At 55.8% G+C, this 20,574-nt stretch overlaps 3 protein-coding genes across 39 annotated transcripts in view; 2 read left to right on the top strand and 1 right to left on the bottom strand.

Moving 5' to 3' along the window:
* PODXL2 (podocalyxin like 2) overlaps nt 1–783 on the top strand; it is a 43,507-nt gene extending 42,724 nt beyond the window's left edge. For both annotated transcript variants that reach the window (XM_045385585.2, XM_045385584.2), the window contains exon 8: nt 242–783. In XM_045385585.2, coding sequence (XP_045241520.2) covers nt 242–454 — 213 coding nt within the window. In that variant the 3' untranslated portion in view covers nt 455–783. The remainder of the gene's footprint in view (nt 1–241) is intronic.
* Nucleotides 784–947: 164 nt separating this feature from the next.
* On the top strand, nt 948–8,998 carry ABTB1 (ankyrin repeat and BTB domain containing 1). Of its 26 annotated transcripts, none has more exons than XR_012431585.1 (14): nt 948–1,077; nt 2,378–2,440; nt 2,520–2,575; nt 4,061–4,205; nt 4,361–4,520; nt 4,625–4,670; nt 5,062–5,178; nt 5,263–5,381; nt 5,561–5,659; nt 5,772–5,939; nt 6,105–6,138; nt 7,468–7,543; nt 8,053–8,253; nt 8,337–8,998. XR_012431585.1 is itself a non-coding variant. In XM_045385590.2 (12 exons), exons 1-12 carry the CDS (start codon nt 1,062–1,064, stop codon nt 8,541–8,543), a joined length of 1,362 nt encoding a protein of 453 aa, XP_045241525.2. In that variant the 5' UTR covers nt 948–1,061; the 3' UTR covers nt 8,544–8,998. The 26 variants fall into 26 exon arrangements, 17 of the variants coding, with proteins under 17 accessions (XP_045241525.2, XP_045241524.2, XP_045241530.2 ...); XR_012431594.1 differs by having other exon boundaries at nt 948–1,383; nt 2,378–2,405; XR_012431593.1 differs by having other exon boundaries at nt 948–1,383.
* Nucleotides 8,999–17,066: 8,068 nt separating this feature from the next.
* Nucleotides 17,067–20,574, bottom strand: part of MGLL (monoglyceride lipase) — a 136,525-nt gene continuing 133,017 nt past the window's right edge. For all 11 annotated transcript variants that reach the window (XM_005571787.5, XM_045385602.3, XM_074033215.1 and 8 more), the window contains one exon: nt 17,067–20,346. In XM_005571787.5, coding sequence (XP_005571844.1) covers nt 20,221–20,346 — 126 coding nt within the window. In that variant the 3' untranslated portion in view covers nt 17,067–20,220. The remainder of the gene's footprint in view (nt 20,347–20,574) is intronic.

Below are 20,574 nucleotides of genomic sequence, written 5' to 3'. Positions count from 1 at the left end.
GTCTTCTTAGGGGGCTGTTGGGGTATCGATGACGTCAGGGAGACCACGGGGCTCTGTAGTGCCAACGATTAGTAGATTTATTTTGAGAAAGGAGTTGAGCTGCAGCAACAGAAAAGAAGGATCTGGCACCTGTGGAGGCTGCCGCGGGGACCCTCTGGGTGGGGCTGCACAGACGGCCGCAGGCCTGGAGCCGTCTGGGGGCCGGCTCGCTCGCCCACGGCCTCTCCCCACCCCGCCGCAGTCGCACGGCGAGGAGCTGCGCTTCGTGGAGAACGGCTGCCACGACAACCCCACGCTGGACGTGGCCAGCGACAGCCAGTCGGAGATGCAGGAGAAGCACCCCAGCCTGAACGGCGGCGGGGCCCTCAACGGCCCGGGAAGCTGGGGGGCGCTCATGGGGGGCAAGCGGGACCCCGAGGACTCGGACGTGTTCGAGGAGGACACGCACCTGTGAGCGCAGCCGAGGCGCAGGCCGAGTGGGCCGCCAGGACGAAGCGAGGTGGACCCCGAAACGGACGGCCCGGAGCCCGCACCAGCCCCGCGCCTACCCGGGCCGCTCCCGCAGCCTGGCCCTCGGCGCGGGCTCCTCCCCGCTTCCCCCGACTTCACACGGTGGCCTCGGACCAACTCCCTCACTCCTGCCCGAAGGGCGGGCCTCAGAGCCCGCCTTGGCCCCGCTTTCCTGCCCCTGAACCCCGGCCCCGCGGGCGGCGGGCGACGGGCGGCGCTCCCTGCGCCCCAGGACTCCATTAAACCTGCCCGGAGACCACGCCGGGCTCAGCACGTCCGCCTGCCCGACTCTTTCTTATTTCCGGGGTTGGGGCGGGGCGGGGAGGGGCGGGGCGGGCGGGGGACCCCGGGGCAGGGGCGGGGCCGCGGGGCGGGGCTGGGCGGCCCGGGCGGGCGGGTCCTCCGGACGCCGCTGCGGAGCGGGGCGGGGCTGAGCTGAGCGTGTTTACATCCGCCGGGTGCGCAGCGTCGCCGCCCGAGGTCGTTCGGCTTGGGTACGAGCCTCAGCGCCATGGACACCAGCGACTTGTTCGCCAGCTGCAGGAAGGGGGATGTGGGCCGAGTGCGGTGAGGACCCCGCAGTCCCGGGGAGGGTGCGGGAGGTGGGGCGCCCTCGGAACGCCTCGGGACCTGGGACGTGCGGCTGGACGGCCGCGGAGAGAGGCGGGCGCCTCGGTCGGGTCACAAGCCTTCGGAGCGCCCCCGCGGGGCTGACCACCTAGACCCCGCCGCAGCCCCCCAGCGGAAGCGCGCTGGGGCAGGGACACTGATGGCCATTGACCCCCGGAGGGCTTCCTGGAAGAAGGGACTGCTCCACGGAGGCCCGAAGGCGCAGAAGTGGGCGGAGAGAAAGGCGGGCCACTGTTAGCCCTGGTAGGGCCCGGACGTCAGACCCCCGGGCGCGGGCCGCGGGTATAGGTCTGGGACTCCAGACGTGGCCCCTTACTCTCATGCTCTCTGGACCGGCGCGGGGAACACCTAGAGCCCATAATCGGCCTCCGGTCCTTGATGATTCGGAAACTCCTGACGCAGCTAAAGTGAATCTGGCGCTGAGATGGCACCTCCATGGGCTGGACGCGGAGGGAAGGGGTGCCCAGTTGGGTTCTGGGGCCCTTCCCCTCCTTGGCCTTCCACTATTCCGTTTGACCTCCTTTTTCCTTGGCCCCTCCTCCCCCTTGACCTGGTGCTGATTGACTACTTCCACCTCCCCTGGGCTGGCCCCAGGCTGCTGTACTCCCGTAGAATCCCTGGGCCCCTCCCCAACATCCCGTGCCACTCAAGAGTTAGTGCATAGTGTCAACGGTGCTTCCAGGTGCAGCCTGGAGGCCTCCCTCGGGCTGCCCCCACCTTGGTGGGGCTACACTAGCGTTGGCGACTCCCCTTGCTCACCTTCCGCATCCCATCAGTTGCTGTATCCCGCTACTCCTGCCTTCTAGAATTATGTGCCCTCCACACCACCAGGAGGCCTGCAGCAGCTTTTCCCCGGGCTCCCTGCTTCTAGCAGGGCCAGCTTCTTCCTGCAGTAGAGAGCTCTGGTGGGAGCGAAGGCTCCATCACCTCCTCTCTCTCCCAAACGCTGCAAGGTCAAAGGTCCAGCCCCAGCACTGGCGCTGGCCTCTGCCCCTGTAGCCCATCGTCCCCCAGCACTGATGGCACACACTGTCTGCCTGTCCGACCCCACCTCCACACCCTTGCCTGCACTTTGCCTCTAGTGCCTCTCCTGCTGTGATCTGCCTGTCACCTGCCCTTACCTGGGGGTGGCTTCCCCAGACCAAAAGGGATGTTTTCCCTCCGCTCCCTTCCACGGGCCTTCTTTCTCAGACCATGAACCCGTCCTGACCCAGGCTCTGACCTCCTTCCTGCCCAGGTACCTGCTGGAGCAGCGAGACGTGGAGGTGAATGTGCGGGACAAGTGGGACAGCACCCCCTTGTGAGTGCTGGGGAGAGGGGTGCAGAGGGTGGGGGTTGGTGTACCCCTTCAGCGCTGAGGACTTGTTCCCTCCCTTCAGGTACTATGCCTGCTTGTGTGGGCACGAGGAGCTGGTACTCTACCTTCTGGCCAATGGTGAGAGCAGGGAGCCGGGCTCAGGGGTGTGCGTGGGTGCATGCATGCATGTGTGCAGCTTTTCCCCCGGCTCCCTGCTTCTAGCAGGGCCAGCTTCTTCCTGCAGTAGAGAGCTCTGGTGGGAGTGAAGGCTCCATCACCTCCTCTCCCAAACGCTGAAAGGCCAAAGGTCCAGCCCCAGCACTGGGTCTTCATACACATTTGCAAAGCACCACGATTCCTCTCTTACCACTTAGTAGAATCAGCAAGTACTGTTAGCGCTACTTTAAAACCTTTTCTCTGTCCACCCTCCCCATCTCTACTTCTATGACCTGGGTCCAGTCATCAGCATTTCTCCCCGGGCACAGTGCCTGCCTCCTCTCTTGCCATTGCAGCCAAGTTCTAATTCTAATCTCCCTCTTTTCACAATGAATCTGAGTGGCTAAAAATCCTCTAGCGAGTTCCCACTGCCTCTAGGACACAGTGAGCCTGCCTGGCCATGCCCAAGGCTCCACAGGGTCTGCCCTCCTGCTGGCCTCACTCCCTCGGCTCTCTTTGCTTGCTTGCTGCTATACTGGCCTCACTGGGGCTTCACTGTGCTACGCATGCGCCTGTTCCTGCCCCAGGGCCTTTGCACCTGCTGTTCCTCCTGCATGGACTGCCCTTCTGCAGACATTCACATGGCCCACTCCCCCACTTCATTCAGGTCTCTGCATGCTGCCACCATCACAAAGTGACCTTTCATTACTTTCCTTCATCCAGTGCCATTCTTCATCCTATTTTGGTTTTCTTTTTCTTTTTTTTTTTTTTTTTGGAGACAGAGACTTGCTCTGTCACCCAGGCTGGAATGTAGTGGTGTGATCTCGGCTCACTGCAGCCTTAACCTCCCAGGCTCAAGTGATCCTCCTACCTCAGCCCCTTCAAATCTTCCAATAGCTGGGACTACAGGCGTGTGCCACCGGGCCTGGCAAGTTTTTGTATTTTTTTTTTTTTTTTGCAGAGACGGAGTCTCACTATGTTGCTCAGGTTGGTCTCAAACTCCTGAGCTCAAGCGATCCACCTACCTTGGCCTCGAAAAGTGCCTGGATTATAGGTGTGAGTCGCCATGCCCAGCCTTGTTTTTCTTAATTAGTCCCTGCCATCGTTAGGTAGTGCGTTCATTGTCCTGCCTCACTAGAGTATAAGTTCAGCAGGACAGGGACCTGTGTCTCGTTCACTGCTGTGCTCCAGTGTGTGGGACAAGCCCAGCCACCGAGTCTGCTCTCTGTTCTGTGTAGTCTTGTCTTCCGTGTGAGCGAGTATGTGCCTGTGTGAGTGCGCACAGACATGCCCATTCGTCTAGCCCTTGACTGGGAGGATGTTGGGTCAGAGTGGGCCCAGGGTAATTTGGGAAGGCATTGCCAGAGATTCGGAGCACCATGTGTGGGAAGGTGGGGAGGAGGGAGAGGGAGATTAGAATTTCCCCAGGCCCCTTCCCTGCTAACTGGTGAGTGCTGCATCCCCCAGGAGCCCGCTGTGAGGCCAACACCTTCGATGGTGAGCGCTGCCTCTATGGGGCACTGAGTGACCCCATCCGCCGGGCTCTACGCGATTACAAGCAGGTCACAGCTTCCTGCAGGAGGCGGGATTACTATGATGACTTCTTGCAGCGGTGAGTCAGGGCACACGAGGGGTGCAGCATGGGGTACGGTGGCCGTGGTGAGTGTGGAGGGGTCTGCTCTGTGGCCTGCCCTGGGCTCTGGGTGCTTCAAGGAATGGGGTGGGGGCTGTGCCAAGCATCCTCCCTCCCGGCTTGTCCCTCCCCAGGCTTCTAGAGCAGGGCATCCACAGTGATGTGGTCTTTGTAGTACACGGAAAGCCATTCCGGGTGCATCGCTGCGTCCTGGGTGCACGCAGTGCCTACTTTGCTAACATGCTGGACACCAAATGGAAGGGCAAGAGTGTCGTGGTTCTCAGGCACCCACTGGTATGTCCCTTCAGGGTGGCAGAGGGGCATGGACTGCCCAGGAACAGCAGGGGGTTGTGCTGGGTGGCTGCCTCTGACATTCCTTTCTGGCTTTCTGCCCACAGATCAACCCTGTGGCCTTTGGGGCCCTGCTGCAGTACCTGTACACAGGTGACCCCCTGGGTCCAGGGTAGGAGGAGAGGGAGTGGGCTGTCCTTCTGGACAGCAGTACACTTAGGTGTCGCTGGGCTGACCTTTAACCTCTAGACACTTCATGGTCCCCCAGGGTGGTTCCAGCTGCCCCTCGCGTTGGGTTGCAAGAGAGGACTAGTGTGTCTGCTCAGGAAGAGCTTGTCCCACCCATATGCTGAGCTTTTCCCGTCTGTTCCCTGGGGCCTGTAGAACTCAGGCAGCAGCTCTTGATGGGGAAACCAAGGTGGCAAGTGGGTCCAGGAGTCCTAGCCCTGCGGCCAGGTGGCCAGGTGGGAGGGGATCACTGTTTTTCTGTGGGCCTGATGACAGCTCAGGTCCCGCAGGCCCTCATCCTCCCCACTGCCCCCAGGCCGCCTGGACATTGGTGTAGAGCATGTGAGTGACTGTGAACGCCTGGCCAAGCAGTGCCAGCTGTGGGACCTGCTCAGCGACCTGGAGGCCAAGTGCGAGAAGGTGTCTGAGTTTGGTGCGAGCAGGTTTTGGGGCCCGGGGCCATGGGTGCCGCCTGGTAGGGCTGGCCTGGCTCCCTGAAGTTGTTCTTCCCCTGTAGTGGTGTCTAAGCCAGGCACGTGTGTGAAGGTGCTGACCATCGAGCCCCCACCTGCAGACCCCCGCCTCCGGGAGGACATGGCGCTGCTGGCTGACTGTGCCCTGCCCCCTGAGCTCCGAGTAGGTGCGGGGCTGGTGGGCAGGAGGGGCATTTTGGGATGGCAGGCTGTGACAGGCAGCCCAGATACTTGGGCTCAATTTCTTGTGTGGCCTTGGACCAGTTACTTCCCTTTTCTGAACCTAGTCATTCACTTCTGTGAACAACTGCTCTGATGGGGTCACACTCTTCTATACCCCAGGGTGATCTTTGGGAGCTGCCCTTCCCTTGTCCTGATGGCTTCAACAGCTGCCCTGACGTCTGCTTCCGAGTGGCCGGCTGCAGCTTCCTCTGCCACAAGGTGCCTGCGCCCTCCTGTTGCCCCTGGCTCCAACCCATTGCCCTGAGCCCCGGTCTAGCTCCTCAGGAGACAGACCCTGGCCCTCACACTTCCTGAGCCCGGCCTTCCCCAGGCCTTCTTCTGTGGCCGCAGTGACTACTTCCGGGCCCTGCTGGATGACCACTTCCGAGAGAGCGAGGAGCCGGAGACCTCAGGGGGCCCCCCAGCCATCACCCTGCACGGCATCTCACCCGACATCTTCACCCACGTGCTCTACTACGTGTACAGCGACCACACTGAGGTGGGGGCTCAGGCAGAGCTGGGGACGGCACATAGCCTGTGCTGCCATGGGCTGAGAGGGAGTGCCAGGGCCTTGGGGGTCTTTGGGAGGGCCCAGTTGGCCCCATGATTGACATTTTGAGAAGGCTGGAGGGGAAGGATGTGGGACTTTGGATTTTTCTTTCAGGCAGAGGGAAGCCTTGTTAGGCTCCAGAGAGAGGGTAAGTGACAAGGCCTATGTCACAGGCACTCCACACTTGTCAGCCACTTGGGGTCCTCAGCTTCTCCAGCAGGAGGGTGGAGGCTGGGTGGGGACAGCCTCCTCCCTCTGCGATGCTGCAGATCCCTGGGGTTCTGGGTTCCTAGTCTCCTCTTCCCTTGCTGCCTCCCTCTGTCTCCAGCTGCCCCAGGGTCTCCGTAAGCCAAAGCTACAGGGCAGCAGCAGAGTGCTGAAGGTTTGATCTGCCAGGGTGTGTGTGTGTGTGTGCGCGCACGTGCATGCATGCTATAGAGACCCCCATATCTGGTGGCTTGAAGAGGGGAGTTTGTTTCTCCTTCACATCTGACTGAGGTGGCTGCCCCAGGGCAGGTGACTTGCTGAAGACCAGGTCATCCCTCCATCTTGCCCCTGTATCCCTAAGGGTGAAGGTCAAAAACCCTTGTCTCTAAAGGTGAATGGTTCAGGTTCTGTGGGCCATATGGCCCTGTTGTAGCTACTCAACTCTGTAGTGCAAAGGCAGCCAGAGACAGTACAGAGATGAGTGGGTGAGGCTGCATTCCAATAAAACTTTATTGGCACAAACAGGCTGGATTTGGTCCGCAGGCTGTAGCTTACCCACCCTGCCCTGGGGCATTGCCTTTGGCCATGGAGATTGGGTCCTAGGCAAACTCATGCTCTAGGAGGAAGAGGAACACAGGGCAAACAATGTTGTTTTTGTAGAAGCTACAGGAAATTGCACACAGCACTTCTTATGTTCCCCTGGAGAGAACTTCGTGCCTACCTGCCAACAAGGGAGGGTTGGAAAGTCATTCTGTGGCCAGGGCCCTGTTTTGTGGGGGAAGGGTTCGAGGAAGCATGCTGGGGGACAGAGGGCAGTCCCTACTGCTGCTCTACCTCCAGTGGCAGCTCCCTTGTCCATCCCTCCCTGCGACCTAACAGCCCCTCAGCCTCCATCCTTCCCACCTCCTCTACTGGGCAACTCCTGCAGCTCAGCCCAGCTCTCTGGCCCCTTACCAGGGGTTACCTTTGCCCACCCTGGAGAAGCTCCCTCCTCAAGGAGCCTCGCCACCCCAAGGGCACCTTGTCTCAGAGTGTGGCTTGGGCTCCTAACCTGGGTTGACACTGGTTGAGCTGTGTGACACTGGGTGAGCTTTGTGATCTTGGGCAAGTTACTTAACTGCTCTGTGCCTCTAGAACATGGGGATAGCACTCATTGTCACTTCCTAAGGCCTTGTGCGGATGAATGGGTTACCCAGGTAGAGGAGGTGGCATGGCACATGGCACATGGCCTGTAATGTGGTCGCAGAGCTTCCCTCGTCTCTGTCTGCAGCTTGTTCCCTGTGCCACCCAGGCTCTGGCCCGAATCTGAAGGCTTCAGTCTTGCCCAGCACAGGATGTACCTGTAGGTGGGCTCTGTGTCCCCACAGCCTCTTGAGAGGGAGGGAGCGGGTAGACAGTCTCCCACCCCGGCAGGGTCCCTGCATGGGTCTTGGCTAGCTGCCTCTGCCCCACCATTCTGACAGCCCCCCAAGGTAGGCATGGTTATCTGTACCTCATGAACGGGAAATAGAGGCACAGGAGGTGCAGTGACTTGCCCAGGGCCCCACAGCTAGAAGCGACAGACCCAGGTCTATGTAACTCGGAGCTCAGACCCTGGCTCCTGCGAGGGCCCTGCCTCCCACCCAGACTGCCAGCCTGCTCAAGGCTTGAGAGCACACCCACCCCACAGTCTTCTGCCCCCTGTGCGGTCCTAGTTCCCCTTACCCCCTACCCACACATGCTCAGGGAACTCGTACTCCCCCTGGAAGCCTTCCCACCACTGCCCCACAACCCCCACAGGCCCTGTCCTTGGCCGTTGGGCCCTGGGAGCCCTTGGTGACCTTGGGGGGCACCTTCATCCCTGTCTCCACTGCAGCTGTCCCCTGAGGCGGCCTACGACGTGCTGAGCATCGCCGACATGTACCTACTGCCAGGCCTGAAGAGGCTGTGTGGCCGTAGCCTGGCCCAGGTGCTAGACGAGGACAGTGTGGTGGGTGTGTGGCGCGTGGCCAAGCTCTTCCGCTTGGCGCGGCTTGAGGACCAGTGCACTGAGTACATGGCCAAGGTCATTGAAAAGGTGGGCCAGTGGGCTGCAGCTGGCGGGAGGGAGTGGTGAGAGGGCGGGCACCCCTGCACTGAGCTGGCCCTTCCCGCTGATAGCTGGTGGAGCGGGAAGACTTCGTGGAGGCGGTGAAAGAGGAGGCAGCGGCTGTGGCGGCCCGGCAGGAGACGGACTCCATCCCGCTGGTGGACGACATCCGCTTCCACGTGGCCAGCACGGTGCAGACCTACAGCGCCATAGAGGAGGCGCAGCAGCGGCTGCGGGCACTCGAGGACCTGCTCGTGTCCATTGGCCTGGACTGTTGAGTCCCTGGCTGGGCAGCCCCAGGGGCCAGGAGCTCCCTTGGAGACAAGCATGTGTATGTGTGTGTGTGCAGCTCTTCTTCCTGCTCCCTGCACATTGAGGGCTTCATGGTGGGTGCAGGGGGCTCAGTGGGGCTTCTCTTCCCTCCATGAGCCTGGAGACCCCAGGGGAAGATGCATTTGGGATGAGCCCCCTCTCCCCAATGCACAAGCCGGCCCCCAAGATCCTGGGGGTGGGCACCACTCAGGGAAACCTGGGGTGGGGGTGGGCTTTGGTCTTAGCACTTTCCTTCCCCAGATCCCCCTCCCCACACCACCCCAGTCCCAAATCCAGTCTTGTAGCCCTCACCCAGCCCTGGATTGCTTCTCTAAGCCGGTGTTCCCATGCACAGGGCCATTCAGGAAGGGCTGGGGGAGTGTGTGTGGCAATAAAGCTTGAAGGCATTGTGGGAGCATGAGCCTGTGTCCTGGGGTACAGCTTGGGAAGAGTGGGGACTTCTGGAACCAAAGGAGCTTGTAGGACCAAGGAAAGAAGCTCCAGAGTTGGGGGCTCCCAGCAGAGGCTGGCCCAGAGCCCAAGGGCCAGAATACCTGGCTGAGCAGACTTAGAGATCTGCCACTGACCCCAGCGTGGCCTGGGCCCAGCCTGGCTCCCTCCCTCCCTGTCTCCATGGAGGCTGGTTGTGGTGGGCCTCATTCCAGGAAAGGGCCAGGACCAAAATGACCATTTTCTCTCAGCCCAGTGCCAGTCTTTTCCCCAGGGAGGCCCTTGTGGGCTGCCACCTTATTACGGGAAGGTGAGCTGCAGGGGCCAAGGGAGACCTTTCTCCTTGGCCCTCTGAAGGTTCACTGAAAACTTGAGTAAGAGGAGAAAAGACATGCAAATTTATTTAGTATGTAGACATGGGCATCTTCAGAAGGAAGACCCAAAGACGGGAAGCTGTCATTGTTAAGCTTAGGCTCAGCAAACTGGCCAGCTGAGTAGAAATGGGATTGGCAAAAAGTGCAGGATCCAATGCTGACAACAGGGAAACGCAGTCAGGCCTGTCTGGATTCTTCTTGGTCTCTCTGAGCAGCCTGCCTGCCTGTCTTCTGGGTGTGGGGCAGGACCCTCTGGAATGGGGGGGTCTTATGACCTATAGTCAAACAAGGTGGGTCAGACGCTTATGGCTACTTTTTACACAGATAGGGCAGAGGGAAAGTGAGAGTCCTGTTTTTAGGTTTTACGGCTGGCTCTGGGGAACAGGGGCTCTGGTTTCTAGGGCCCGCCCTAGGGGAAAAGGGATTCTAGTTTCTGTGGCTAGCCTCGGGATGATGAGACTGAGAGACAGGGGCAAAAGGTCAGAGAGAAGCTCCTGCTTCTGAGGTTGCTGCTTGGGCCTTCATTTTGGGGTATTTGAGCCCCAAGGGGGTTTCTCACGATGCGCTGCACTGCAGGCCTGTGGACCCCCCAGGCCTCTCTACCTTCTAACCTGGTTAAACTCAGTCACGTCACGGCCCTGGGGGAGGAAAGGAAGGCTGGTTCTTTCACAGGGCTTCTAATATCGGGGGTCTCCACCCTTCCTGCAGTTATTTCACAGCTCTTCATGCCTTTTTTTCTTTTTTCTTGAGACGGATTCTCGCTCTATCGCCCAGGCTGGAGTGCAGTGATGCAATCTTGCTTGGCTCACTGCAACCTCCACCTCCCGAGTTCAAGCAGTTCTGCTGCTCAGCCTCCCAAGTAGCTAGGATTATAGGTGCACACCACCATGCCCGGCTAATTTTTGTATTTTTAGTGGACACAGTTTCACCATGTTGGCCAGGCTGAGCTTGAACTCCTAACCTCGGGTGATCCGCCCCACGAAGTGTTGGGATTACAGGTGTGAGTCACCGCGCCCGGCCTCTTCATGCCTTTTTACTATGTTATTTTTAGATTTTTTCCTTTTTCCTCTCCAGCGCATTTTCAGCCGTGTTGCACTGGCATGTTGATCATCGCATGGGGGAGGTTGTAGGTCTGAAGTGACCACTAGTGAAGGATGAGCTGGGACAAGTCATGGTGCAGCCTGCAGGAGGTGATGAGTGTGTTAGGGAGGTGAGGAGGGAAGGAGTCCCCGGGAGGGCCTGTGGGTGTAGGTTGTAGCTTGTGCAAGGGCCTGGGAGCCTGAAAACAGCCTGAGATGGGATGGGCTGGGCGGGGTCTGCGCATTGCCAGAGCTGAGCTGCAGCCAGAGGCCCAATCACTGCTGCTGCTCTGCCTTTCACTGCTGGCCACCGCTCTGCCTATTTGCCTGCCCACAAATTGGGGGTGATTATGGCAACTCCCTCTTAACTAGTGTTTGACCTATCCTGAGCCTGGTGTGTTTGTTAAACAAAAGCTGAGTCCACCTGGTGGGTGGCAGGTGGGAGCAGGGGAGTGACAGGGGCTCACTCTGGTTGCCCTGGGGCATACAAGAAGGGAAGGCTGAGGCCAGGCTAGTGGCCTAACACCAGCGGGTCTCACCTCAGAGCACACACAAATCCTGGTGTGCCAAGAGATATTTAAATATTTAAAGAAAAAGTTTTATTTCCTATGCATTTCTTTTCATATGCGTTAGGGGAGAAAATGAGCTACTACATGAAACCTTTTTTTACAGATGTTATTATTTGAAATCATGAAAGTTTCCAATCTTGAACAAATTTTAAATAAAATCCCTAGTGAAAGGGCAGTTTAAGGAAAAATTATCTGGAGTTGGGGTATTTTAGTGGTTCACTGATACAGCGGATACAGCCAGGTGTACCAGCTATGGCATCTGTTCGGAGAGAGCTGCAATCTGAGAACTGCCACCCCTCAGGAGCTAGGCTGTGTGGTTGTGGGGGCAGCATTCCCCAGCCACACCACACCGTTCCTCACTTTATTTTATTTATTTTTTTGAAATGGAGTCTAGCTCTGTCACCCAGGCTGGAGTATAGTGGTACGATCTCGGCTCACTGCAACCTTCACCTCCTGGGTTCAAATGATTCTCGTGCCTCAGCCTCCAGGGTAGCTGGGACAACAGGTGCCTACCACCACGCCCAGCTGATTTTCATATTTTTAGTAGAGACATTGTTTCACCATGCTGGCCAGGGTGGTCTGGAACTCCTGACCTCGAGTGATCCGTGCACCTCAGCCTCCCAAAATGCTGATATTACAGGCGTGAGCCACGGCGTCCCCATTCCTCACTTTAGCCTCAGGCAGAGAAGCCAGCGCGATGGGGAGACACTTGTGTAGGAAGGTGTCCAATGCGGTATTGCAAATCAACAGGAAACATTGCCAGCAGCCGCAGCGAGCAAGTGGGGAAGGAAGTGAGAGAGCATGGACGTGCAGAGCTTCCTGTAGCCATGAGGGTGGTCAGTGCAGCCTCTGCATCCACAAGGAAAAGGTGGAGGACATTCAGGCACTAAGGGGTGCTCCCCAGGCTTATATGAGAAACCTGTGGCACAGACAGCCACACAGGAGTAGTGAACTACAACCATGGAATTTGAAATTTAGTGTCTAATACTTGGTTCTAAAATTGGGTTGATTTAAATTCAGAAGTGTGCCCTACTCTGACAAATGTTAAAATAGACTAACAGAAGACACATTTTGACACAGAGGCCCTGGGTTTGAGACTCCTCCATTATCCCTAAACCAGAGGAAGAGTTACTGTGTGAGAGCTGGGGATATTTGATCTGATTTCTGTTTAGTTTCTGTAATGTAGCTTGGCTACCTTTAAAATTAAAAAAATAAAAATAAAAACCATGTTTATCTCTTACTTTAATTCATTCCTACTCCCAGGTGAAAAAAAATTATTGTTGAATGAAAAATATTTCCATCATGTGTTATTGGAAAAATTATATGTGTGCTCTCTCAACTCAAGATACCCCCAAATTTTTAACAGATAGAAAAATAGACTCGGCGTGGGGGTTCACGCCTGTAATCCCAGCACTTTGGGAGGCTGAGGCAGGAGGATGGTCTGAGCCCAGGAGTTTGAGACCAGCCTGGGCAGCACAGTGAGACTCTGTCTTTCCAAAAAATAAAAAATTAGCTGGGCATGGTGGCACGAGCCTGTAGTCCCAGCTACTCTAGAGGCTCGAGCCCAGGAGGTTGGGGCTGCGGTGAACTGTGATTGCACCACTGCACTCCAGCCTGGGCAACAGAGTGAGATGCTGTCTTAAAAAAAAAAAAAGAAAGAAAAAGAAAAATCAATTGAACAATGACAAAATGAGCAATGATGGAAAGGAAATAAACTCCATTTTGCACAGGAAAGGTAGTGTAGGGATGGCTTACTGACCCACCAGAAGAGGAGGAGGAGTGAAGGTGGAGCTGGGCAGCCCTCTACCTAAAGCCCCAACCCTGACAGGCTGCCCTCTCCCACAGCAACTGCTGCTGTGGGGTTCCACTCCCTGCTGTGGCTGTTCGTGGACGCTGTGTCATCCCCTGCTGACCCCTTTAGTGACACCATCCTCGATTAGGTGCAACCATGGCCCCGAATGAACATGCCCTTCACCCCTGTGCTCCAGCCATCCTGAGAGTCTCTCAGTTTCGGGGCCACCCTGAGCTCTCTGCACCTCAAAAACTCCCCCCCCCGACCCCTCTGCTGTGCCCCCAACCCTGGCCCGCTCCTGCTCACCTTTAGCTTCTGGAGGGCTGTGCTGGCAGCCACTGGGTGCCCATCACTGTTAGGCTCTGGGGTGAGAGTCTGTGTTGCCCGGGTCCTCGTTCTGTGAGGGCGGCCCACCTTGTTCTGCCCTGGTCACTGTTCCTCCCAGCACTGGACACCGTGCCTGGCGCATCACAGACGCCCAGTAAGGAGCTTGTGATGAGCCTGAGTGTTCATGGAGGAGGCTGGAAAAGCCAACAAGTGCAAACATTGTTGACTCTAGGTTTGATACAGTGAAGTTCCGGGCAGAATTTGGTTGGCCGTAAATAAAGCATGAGGGCCTGGAGAAAAGGGGCTGTCCTTCAGGTCTGTGCATCTTTGGGGGACCTTCTGCACAGAGGCCAGGTGCCACCCACCCAGGGCCTAAGTGGTTTGCAGGGCCCACTGCAAAACAGCACGTAGGGCCCTTGCTCAAAGAGCATTAAGAATTTCCAGAGAGCAACAGTAGAGCATTCACCCAAACGCACGGACCTTCTAGTGTGGGGCCTGGGTCACTGCATGGGTGGCCAGGCTGCAAGGCCAACTTGCATCCACACCCAGTTTCCAGCTCAGTGCCTGGCCCAGATAAAGCCTTCCTGCCTCCTTCCTCCCTCCTTCCTCCCTCCTTCCATCCCTCTCTCCCTCCCTCGGCCACTCATTCATTCCTTCATCACTCCATCACTCATCCATTCTCTCACTCACTCATTTCCTCGTTTATTCATCCCCCTCACTCATGGACTCATCCATTCTCTCATTCATTCAACCCCTCACTCATTCCATCATTCATTCTCTCTCACTCATTCTTTATCATTCTCTTCCTCATTTCCTGTCATTCATTCCCTCATTACACATTCCCACGCTCACTCATTCCCTCATTCATTCATCCCCTCATTCCCTCATTCATTCATCTCATTCCCTCATTCATCTCACTCATTCTTTCATTTATTCACCCCCTCACTCATTCACTCATTCATTATTCACTCACTCATTCATTCCCTCATTTATTCATCCCCTCACTCACTCATTCTCTCATTTCCTCACTCATCCATTCTCTCACTCATTCACCCATTAATTCACTAACTCATTTCCTCACCCATCCATTCCCTCATCACACATTCCCTCACTCACTCATTCCCTCATTTATCCATCCCTCACTCATTCACCCATTTATTTTCTCATTTCTTCACTTGCTTATTCATTCCCTCACTCATCCATTCTCTCATTCATCACTCATTTCCTCACCCATTCATTCCTCAATTCATCCCCCTCATTCACTTTCATTCACTCATTTCCTCACTCACTCATCCCTCATTCATTTACTCATCACTCATTCAATTTCTCACTCATTCCCTCACTCTTATTCCTTCATTCATTCATCCTGTTCACTCATGCGCTCACTCACTCATTCATTCCCTCACTCATCCATTCTCACTCATTCCTTCATCACTCATTCCTTCATTCATTAATTCCCTCCATCCCTCATTCATTCATTTTCTCACTCCATTCCTCATTCATTCCCTCACTCATCCATTCTCATTCCCTCACCACTCATTCCTTCATTCATTCATCCCCTCACTCATTCACTTACTCATTCTTCTCTCACTCGCTCATTCCTTCAATCACTCATTCAATCCCTCACTCATTCATTCACTCACTTCCTCATTCCCTTGCTCGTTCACTCCTTCACTCATTCCCTCATTCGTTCACTTATCACTCACTCATTCCCTCATTCATTCATTCACTCATTCTGTCATTTCCTCATCCCCTCACTCATTCGCTCATCCATTCATTCACTCACTCATTCCTTTATTCATCCCCTCATTCATTCATTCATTCATTATCTCATTTCCTCACTCATCCATTCTCACTCACTCATTCACTCATTCTTGCATTCTCTCACTCATTTCCTCACCCATCCATTTCCTCATCACACATTCCCTCGCTCACTCATTCCTTCATTTATTCATCCACTCACTCATTCACTCATTTATTCTCTCATTTCTTCACTTGGTCATTCATTCCCTCACTCATTCATTCTCTCACTCAGTCATCACTCATTTCCTCACCCACTCATTCCCTCAATTCATCCCCTCATTTGCTTTCATTCATTCACTCATTTCCTCACTCACTCATCCCTCATTCATTCACTCATTACTCATTCCCTTACTCATCCATTCTCTCATTCCCTCATTCACTTATTCATTTTCTCACTCACTCATTCCCTCACTCTTGTTCATTCATTCATCCCCTCATTCACTCATGATCTCACTCACTCATTCATGCCCTCACTCATTCATTCTCACTCACTCCGTCATCACTCATTCCTTCATTCATCCCCACCCATTCACTCATTCTCACTCATTCTTTCATTAATTCCTTCCTTCATTCATTTATTTTCTCACTCACTCCTTTCCTCATTCATTCATTCCCTCAGTCATCCATTCTCTCATCCCCTCACCACTCATTCCTTCATTCATTCATCCCCTCATTCACTTACTCATTCTTCTCTCACTCACTCATTTCCTCATTCCCTCATTTCCTCATTCATTCCCTTGCTCATTCATTCACTGTCTCACTGATTCACTCACTCATTCATTCCCTTGCTCATTCATTCACTCACTCATTTCCTCACTCATTCAATCCCTCATGCATTCATTTTCGCATTCATTCACTCACTTGCACAGTCCCTCACTCACTCATGTCAGTGCATTTTTTACATTTTTCTCCCTCAAAGAGAAACCAGAGAGATAATATGGGGCTATGGTAGGTGCTCTCTGCGGGAACCTAGGCTCAGTCAGTACCTGAGCCTTCACCTGCCCTGCATGGGATGGGGGCTTGGCTCCTCCTGAGGGAGAGGACAAAGAGAACACATCATTCTGTCACTCACTCATTTATTCACTTCCTCACCCACTCCTTCCCTCCCTACCCTATCAGGCAGGTCTTTCCAGGGACCCTCTGGGAAGCAGGCAGAGGTGTAGTGCAGGGATATGCCCTTTTGCAGTTCACATGGGAGGGGACAGAGTGCTACCAAGCAGACAAGCAGAAGATCTGTCATGTCAGATGTCAACAAATGTGCTGGAGGAGGAGAAGGTAGGGCAGTGCCTGGGGGAGGGCCTCACTGAGAAGATGGCCTGCGAGGAGGCTGGCATGATGAGGACCGAGTGGACGTGGAGGATTGGGAGAGGGGAGGCAAGTAGGCTAAAGGCCCAGCGCCCGTAGGCTTCAGCAAGAACCATGGCCTTTATTTAGGTGAGATGGTGGCCACCGGAGGATGTTGAGCAGAGAAGGGCCACAGTCTGACTCATACTTTAACAGCCCTCTCGCCTCCATGTGGAAACAGACTGGGTGCAGGCGAGAAAGCGGGGCCTGCCAATGAGGCCGCTGCTGCCGTCCCTCAGACGCTGGTGACAGCTGTACAGCTGGAAGGAAGCTACAAGATCTTGGTCACACTTAGGGAGAGTGGCTGGGCCAGGTGTGGGTGTGGAACGGAGAGGGGCGTGGAGGATGCCCAGCAGCAGGAGGCTGGGTTCCCTATGCTGAGGAGGGAGGGCTGAGTTCGGACAGAGCCCAGCTTGTGTGGGGATAGGTTTGGCATCTACATGGGGCCCTGGAGAAAGCACAATCCACCTGAAGCTGGCGCGGGGAGGGTGGCCTGGGCTCCGTCCGCCCCAGCGGTGGGGCAGGGTCTGCAAGTGGATGTGTGTGTTTAGAAACCTGCTTCAAGCGTGGATGGGAGAAGATAAATTCCACACGCGCTGACCCAGGCTGGGAAGCACTGCTGGAGTTGGTATCAGGTGACAGGAGTGGCTTGGGCAGGGATTAGCCTGTCTGAAAAAGGGCCTGCTGTGCTCTCGGCAAGGAAGATTGCCATCCAGGGTCAGAGGCTGCTGTGACGGACAGACAGACGCCATTCCGAAAACATCGGATTTATTAGGATTAGCTGTAGTGTACACTGATTCCTTTAGCTCTAAACGGATACATATGTGCCCCGCAGACAGTATACACACAGGGATGTGACTGAGCCACAGTGACATAGCAAACCCAACAGCTGGCTTGTGAAGCCGTCGTGATCCCAACAAGGTCTATGTTAGCAATTGGTGAGAGAAGAGAGTGAGATAGGACCCAGGTGGGCCTGGGGGTGGAGTCCGAGCAGAGCCTGTGGGTTTTCAGAGGACCCACCAGTGCTCCCTCGGTGAGCCCAGCACCACCTGGAAGCGGGAGAAGCTGGGTCGCTGCTGGAAGGGAGGGAGGCTGACTCTCTACTCCTCGCCTCTGCAAGGAACTGAGGCCTGTAGGGTTGCGGCTGTCACCGGCTACAGGCGGCATCTTTCTGTAAAATATTTTTCAGGCATGAAACCCATTTCTGTATGGACTGGGCCGTGTTGACGGTGGTGCTTGGGCCTTGTGTGCCAGACCTCTCTGGGTCCTCTCCCTGACCTTGGCCTTCCTCTCACCTTCTCGAGGCCAAGCTATGTGAGACCTGGCATCCCTTCCAAACCTCAGTTCCTCCACGGCCCTGCGCCAGTGCGACTCCAGAGCTCAGAATGTCAGCACAGAGCCATCAATATCGAGAAGGAACTCAACGCAAGACTTCACAGCTTTCCAAGGACAGGGACCAGCTCTGGAGTGGCCATGCGTGAGATGTCAGGCTCGCTCATGCACAGGGTCCTGTGCTGGCTCCTGACCCAGCAGGGGGACACGGTGGGCGGATGTACCAGCCCTTCCAGATAACATGAAACAGTCCCAATTTCAGGAAAGTTTTTCTTTTAAATATTGGTGATTCTTTAACCAGGAATGCAAATGCTACTGAAGTGCTGTGTGTGTCTCTGTGAGAGCCTTCATATAAATAAATTCATGCATCTAAAGAGTCCCTGGTCAGGCCGCGTGCCGATACTTAATTTGGGGAATGGCGATGCCATCACATGCGTCTGGGGGAGGTGGCAGGGAGGCGTAGGGACTTTGTGTGACCTGCTTTGTCACAGCTCCTGGGAGAATTACAGATCTGAGCCCAGGGCGTCTCTTGGCTTTTGGAAAGGGTTCCTGCTTTTCCTGAGCTCCCATGGCTGCCCTGCTGCCGGTGCTGACCGAGCAGGCGGGGCTGGCTTTCTCTCTCAGTGCATATTTTACATTTTTCTCCTTCAAAGAGAAGCCAGGGAGACAAGCTGGAGCTACAGAAGGCGCTCTGTGGGGACGTGGGCCGGGTCAGCACCAGAGCCCCCACCTGCCCCTTGTGGGGTGAGGGCTTGGCTCCTCCCCCAGGGCACAGAGTGATCTTCAGCAGGGTGACCCGTTCCTGGCTCTGTCACGGTGTGATCAGGGCTGCTGGAGGGAGGGTGGAGGGGCACACGCTCCAGGAACCAAGGTTAGCCTCCAGAACAGGGCCTAGGAGAGCAGTGGCAGTTCCCGCTGCTGGAGGAAGAAGGGCGGGAGCCCCCAATGCCTAGACTTCATGTTGGGGGTCCTGGTGGGAAGTGGCCCCTCCTCTGTGGCCCCAGAACCCCTAGATTGCACCTTCTGCAGGGCTTCAACGGTGGCAACGCCCTGACTAGGGTCACGTTTGCACTAAGGAGCCTCCTGAGGTAACAGCAAGTCCCATTGAGAAGGTGAAAGTATTCCCCAGGCGGGTAGTGACCCCCACTTATTGCTGGGACCAAGTGAGGCCAAGGGCAGGGCTGGGGTGGTGTTGGCACCTGAGATGGGCAGGCTAGGGCCAGGGCCTCGACTCCGAAAGATTGGCTGATGCCAGTCTTGGCCTTGGGTGAGGCCTGTCCTGGCCTGTCCTGCTGTGGCCTGGGGCAGGGCTGGGAGTGCCTCCAGTGCCTGCTCTGGGTCACCGAGTGCTCCATGTAGACCTGGGCAGGAAGACCTGACCTGCCACTGTGCGGGGCCCCTCTTCTGCCACCAGAGGTAGCTGTGCTGCTAGCACTGACACTCCCAGGGTAGCTCTGGGCCATAGGCAGGCCCTGGCCCAGGCCCAGGGATCACAGCCCCATAGGCTGCCACTGCTCCATGGTCCCCGGGGGACAGGGGGTGGCACAGGAAGGGCACTGGGCCTTGCCCATAGGAAAGGCCCAGCCAAGTCCCCTCTTGGGGGCTGCTGGCTTAGCTCCTGGAGCACAGGGCCCTCTGGCCCCACCACTGCCGGCCTAACCTGTCCAGTTCTGTACAGTAGCATCAAGCTCTGATTCCTTCAAACTCCCCTTGCTCCCTCCCACCTACCCACCAAAATAGTCTCTGCTTTAAAATATATATTATATATTAGACATTTCATCTTCAATACGATTCTCTAACAGCATCAGGTAAAATTAGTGACTCCAGAGGAAAGGCAGCCTTTGTGACTACAGACAGCACTCAGGGGCCAACCTGCGCCTCTCCCTGGCAGGAGGGGAAGGGCAGAGGGCAGAGAAGAGGCTCGGTTTCCTGCTCAGTTATATTTCTGGGCTAAGCCTCACCCCCCTCCCCTCTGCAAAGCCTGGCCTCAGGGTAACAAGGAGCCCACAAAGTCATGAGTGGCTGCTTATTTTGAGGAAGGGCTGGGCATTTTCTGAGCCTCAGAGGGGCACGTGAGTCTGCCCCGGGGAGCTGGCCCCTATGGAGACAGCAGCCACCTCATCACACAGCCAGAGGAAGGCCACCAAGTGGAGGCCGGTCAGAGAGGGCGCTGGGGCGCGAGTGAGGGTGGGCAGGAGGGAGGTGCCTCCAGTTATTGCAGTCTGGTGTCCTGGGAACACCAGGAATTCCTGGAACCCCTGTGGGAGCTGGGAGAGGCGGGCAGAGGCTTGGCTTTGTTTTCAGTGGACATTTTAGCACATTCTCTGTGGAAAATTACCTGGGACCTTTCTCTTTTTTTTGCATAAAGTGTCTACCCATTAAGATAGATCCAGTGTCTGATAGCGTAATGTATAACAAAAATGTCTTTTTGTTATTTTTTAGTAAATTGTGCTAGAGATTTCTCCAATTTCTGATTTTTTTTTTTTTTTTTTGCAAGCCACATCTGAGAAGCCATCTCTGCCCTTCCCCTGCCTGCGTCCCCCAGACCATGAGCCGGGCACCGGCCAGTGCATTCAGGGTGGGGACGCAGTTCCTGCCGTGGCTGTCCTTTGAGAGACCCACATGTTTATTTCATGGAAGACGGAGTTGGTGACTTCAGGAAGCTCTTTGTGGAGAACGTGGTAGGCACCTTCATAAATCTGCAATGAGGAGACACATGGAATCAGAGCTGCACCATCAGAGGCAGGTGTGGGAAGTGGAGGCCGCACGCAGTGGGCAGGGTTAGGAGCATTCTCCAGACCCTCTCCCTATGCCCGAGGACCTGGCCCTGACCTCCCATTATTAGGAGGCCAACACCTTTCTATCAGATGATGGTTCAAATGCGTTACAATGTCCCAACATGTTCCCGAACTTCCTCTCTCAAATGC

The sequence above is a fragment of the Macaca fascicularis genome, chromosome 2 (genome assembly GCF_037993035.2).
Source record: "Macaca fascicularis isolate 582-1 chromosome 2, T2T-MFA8v1.1".
NCBI classification, from domain to species: Eukaryota; Metazoa; Chordata; class Mammalia; order Primates; family Cercopithecidae; genus Macaca; species Macaca fascicularis.
This window is presented reverse-complemented; position numbering and strand designations above follow the sequence as displayed.

Excerpts from the sequence above, each read along its gene's own strand:
- ABTB1 (XM_045385588.3), top strand. Across the intron at positions 4,671-5,061 it reads GCTGCAGTACCTGTACACAG|GCCGCCTGGACATTGGTGTA; the intron begins GTGACCCCCTGG and ends CACTGCCCCCAG. Across the intron at positions 8,254-8,336 it reads TGGCCAAGGTCATTGAAAAG|CTGGTGGAGCGGGAAGACTT; the intron begins GTGGGCCAGTGG and ends TCCCGCTGATAG.